General features: G+C 37.6%; 1 protein-coding gene across 2 annotated transcripts in view; it reads left to right on the top strand.

The window, feature by feature from the left end:
- LOC113205784 (cytochrome b5 reductase 4) overlaps positions 1-3,152 on the top strand; it is a 22,141-nt gene extending 18,989 nt beyond the window's left edge. For both annotated transcript variants that reach the window (XM_052270368.1, XM_052270367.1), the window contains 8 exons: positions 117-217; positions 286-487; positions 598-815; positions 927-1,164; positions 1,269-1,563; positions 1,650-1,739; positions 1,815-1,985; positions 2,129-3,152. In XM_052270368.1, the coding sequence (XP_052126328.1) occupies positions 117-217; positions 286-487; positions 598-815; positions 927-1,164; positions 1,269-1,563; positions 1,650-1,739; positions 1,815-1,985; positions 2,129-2,183 (1,370 nt within the window). In that variant the 3' untranslated portion in view covers positions 2,184-3,152. The remainder of the gene's footprint in view (positions 1-116; positions 218-285; positions 488-597; positions 816-926; positions 1,165-1,268; positions 1,564-1,649; positions 1,740-1,814; positions 1,986-2,128) is intronic.
- The last annotated feature ends 1,175 nt before the right edge of the window (positions 3,153-4,327 follow it).

The following is a 4,327-nucleotide window of genomic DNA, read 5'->3' as shown; positions in this document are numbered from 1 at the left end:
TGAACGGAATGGTCAATGGTATAAAATGCAATGAGTATTTGTATTACCCACTTATTCTGTAGCGTAAAGTTTTGTCTTGACTGGTATAAAAAATAACGTGAACTTTTCTGTTTTAGGCAATGTATACAATGTAACACCTTACATGAATTTCCATCCGGGTGGTGTTGAAGAACTAGAGAGAGGCATTGGGACAGATGCTACTAAACTTTTCTCTCAGGTACTTTTCTCATATTTCAATATTGAAACTTTTTGAATTGCCAAATTTACAGCTCCTTCTGTTTGTAGGTTCATGCTTGGGTGAATTATGATTCTATCCTCAAGAAATGTCTGGTTGGTCGCTACCGACCAAGGACTACTGATTCCATTCCTGCAACTGACGGAAGCTCCCCTTCTTCATCAGAAGTTGGACTTGGTGCATTTTTGGCCACCAAAGAAGAAAAGGAGAAACATAATGCAAATCGAAATACACCACTCCAGCCTCCTCAAAGTATGACCATTAAATTGTTGTTTCTAATATTTTTTTTCCTTGTGATTTTTTTTTTATTAGTACACTTTACTAGTTGTCTGGTCTTTGATTTTATCTATTTACCCATCTAGAAAAGCTTCGATATGACTGGTATGAACAAGAGGAGAGAGGATCTGTTGTTTTATACTGTCAGACACAAGAGCCAAGTATAAAAGTTACCTTAGGTGATGATAACCAGAATTTGACCATAGTAGTTAGTGAAAAAGATGCGTCACAGTCACTCCACTTTTTACTAGAAAATACTATTGTTTGGCCACCAAGACTAATACAAATCCCAAACTCTAGTAAGGTAAGTTTCCATTGATAAATTGAGTATTTATTTTATTAGTTTTTCTTTGTAGACAAATTTGAGATATTCTTTATGCTGAACAAGTTGTATATTAATTAACTCTTCTTTCAGGTGGAACTCCAATTGAAAAAGGTTAAACCAGGTCACTGGAAAACCCTAGGACTTCCCATTCAAAAATCAGACCAGGAAATGGGAGAGCCTGTGTCTTATTCAAATTATTCAAAAATGAAAGTTAGTGATATTTTTTCAGTAAATTATAATACCAAAATATTAGCTCTGTCATACTTGGAACAATCTTTCTCTACGACTCCTGTTGGCCATCATGTTAGGGTACACAATACCTTTGAAGGTAAGCCATAACCATGTATTTATTTTTAATCCTTTGCGTTTGATTTCAAAGCTGTGGAAAAGTTAGAGGTTTTATCTATTTTCTATTTTCTTAATGATCCACAGGTCAGGAAGTTGAACGATGTTACACACCTATATGCAAAAGCATGGTAGATTTGCCCACTGAGGAGGACCAAGCACACCTTTATTTGATGATCAAAGAGTATAAAGATGGTTTATTAAGTTCTTGGCTGGCAACAAGATCTATTGATGACATTATAGAAGTCAGTTCTTCAGAAGGCAGTTTTCAAACAAGTTGTTTTACCAACAGAAAAGAGTTATATTTATTTGCAGCTGGGACTGGCTTCACCCCTATGGTTGGTGTAATTAATTGGGCTCGAAGGATCATTATAGGGAAATGGTAAGTACTTTGATAGGTTAATTATAAATTTTAAAACCTTTTTTACGTCTTGCCTCATTTTTATTCCATTTTTCTCAATAATCAAGCACAAAGATCAGTCTCACATTCTTCAATCGGACTGAGAAAGACATATTATGGAGAGATGAACTTGATAGACTGGCACAGAAAGATTCTCGGTAGGTGCAGAATCAGTTCTCTAAATTATTTTAACTTTCATCAAAACTAATGAGAAACAATTTCTATCTAAACAGATTTACTGTTTCCCATGTATTATCTGAGGCTGATGAATCTTGGACCGGTTTAAGAGGACGGATGGATGGGGAGTTATTACGATCTCAATTGCCTTCAAGAAATCCACAGGATGACCCCAAAACTTTTGTTTTTGTTTGTGGACCTACAGCTTTTACTCAATTAACAGGAGGGTTAGTCACATTCTTTTCATTTCTTTCCACACCTTAATTGATAATCTATCTGTAAAAAGAAAAGAAAAATTATGTCTGTCAAAATTTTGTCTCGTCTTTTTGAAATTAGGTACTAAAAGTTCTCCCCTTTTTTTATTTTACAGGCTACTTTCGGTGATGGGTTACTCCAACAAAGACTACCATTGTTTCCAAGGCTAATTCAGACTTCAACTGAACTTTGGGCTAAATTCATATCATGTGGAATACATAGTTTGAATATTCCATGGCCGTCTAGGTATCTGTTATTCAGAAGAGCACATTATGTTTTTTCCATGTTGAGTGCACGTCAATGCCATTGACACTTCCTACGTTTCTTTCAACCTGTTGTTGATACCTTCTAAAACATCAGCTTTCTTTGTGACGGAGACTAAAACATGAGTATTCCAACTGTTTTCTTTACATGCATGCGTTAATAAATAATCCTCAATACCTGATTATTCTTAGTGCAATAACGGATTTACAGGGTAAAAATTTTATCAGTTATATTAGCGATGTAATCTATCTTTAGTATATGATCTATTTTTTACTAAATCTGTTTGTCAAAGAGGAGGAATATGTGTACTGTACCATGGATTTTTTATTACTCCTCAATTTTCTCGTAGCAACTTAAATTCAGATTCCTATAACTCTTCAGATTTGTTTCCCAGATAGTCTTCTTTTTTGGGAAGAAACAAGGCAGTCGCCAGTCACATCCTGCCAACATGCATGTGTTATTAGAATAAAATAATCTTATCTAACATAGGTTGTTCAAAGAACCAAGTACCTATAGATATTTTAAAAAGATACTAATCAACTCTGCCAAAGTTTAAGGCACAACCTGTGATTCTTTGCACTTATCATTTTAATCTTGAAATTTCTATATAGGACCAACTTTTATTCTATTATATAATTTTTAAATTTGGCACTAGTGGCATAAGTTCATTGAAAAATGTGATATGCTGACAAGCTTTTAGCACCATAGATTGATTCAAAATTTTAAGTAGAAATGAGGTACGTAATTCCCTTTTCTTTTCTTTTTCCTTTTTTTGTGGTAAACAATCAACAATCTCCAGACTAATAGTGAAAATTAATATGTTTATGTGAGATTAAAGAAAATCAAGAAATAAAGTTAGTGCAATGTAAGAAAAAGAACTTTATTTAAGATTACCTTTGTCTATTATGAATACACGTATAAACAGCTGTAGGTTGAGAGAATGGTTAAATTCAAACCAACCTCTATAATCTGTAAGTTTGAGAAAAGGCGGCTTTTTCTCAAGCCTCAAGTGTTCATTGGGTTGATAAGGGGAGACGGCTCCGATTGTCCGAAGCTCGTTTGTCTGAACCTAATTTATCTATTTTAGTAAATAAAATGAGTAAAGTAGTTAATGGCAGTTGTTGAAATAAGAGCTAAATCAGGTACAGATACCATCAGGAGGGCAAACGAAGTGCCTAACTGCAGTTCCGGGACTGGAAAAGGGTAAATGAAATAACTTACACTATTTCACTAACATAAGTAAATAATCTTATTTTTGAAACAAGTCTTGGTACGCGCCATGCCGTGGATTGGCTGTAATGTGCCACGGCTCTCGGATCTGCGATGGGTAGGTCACTTTCCTAACAAGGGAAGGTTTTCCGGTGATACAGTCAGATTTCAAAGAATTGCCAAGTTCAGCGGTCTCATAGCGCCTTATAGGTAGGCAACATCTTGCTTGTATTGCTTGGGTGTATTGCGGGATGGCCTACCCGGAGTCTCGCAGGCGCCGAGCCTCCCTAATTTCTCGACAAAAAGACAAAAGTCCGCTCGGCACCGTAAATGCTCACGCCCATCTTCTAATTTCCCTCCCCCCCTCCCCAGTAAAATGGGGGAATTGACCCCTCATACAGAACAACTTGTAAGCCCAGGGCATCTGTCAGTAACGGGGGCCGGTCGATTGCGGGCGAGAGCGGGGTCCGCAGGACGCAGCGCAGCGGTCGCTTGCAGGGGGGCTGTCAAAATAAGATACGGTTTGGCCGACCGACCGACCGTCAATCTCGGAACGACCAGGATGACTGAAATATCGTGTTCGGGGGTTTTCTCGCACGCTGAGTCCAAATCTGGTAGTGCTGATGTCGTCCGGGCCCCCGGGGACGTCATTGGGGACCTCCCGAGCACGCCGATGACACTCCCACGACAAATACGATTCGGCTCCAAAACGTCGTGTACTGTGTACCCCGGCTGGTGCATATTTCTTAAAAGTCGCAAATATAATTATCATTAATAGCAAATCGCCCATCGTAGTTAATTATCCTGATCATTTCATTATTGTCACATGGCACTTCCCTGG

The sequence above is a fragment of the Frankliniella occidentalis genome, unplaced genomic scaffold, assembly GCF_000697945.3.
Source record: "Frankliniella occidentalis isolate FOCC.00 unplaced genomic scaffold, Focc_3.1 Scaffold120, whole genome shotgun sequence".
NCBI lineage: Eukaryota > Metazoa > Arthropoda > Insecta > Thysanoptera > Thripidae > Frankliniella > Frankliniella occidentalis.
This window is presented reverse-complemented; position numbering and strand designations above follow the sequence as displayed.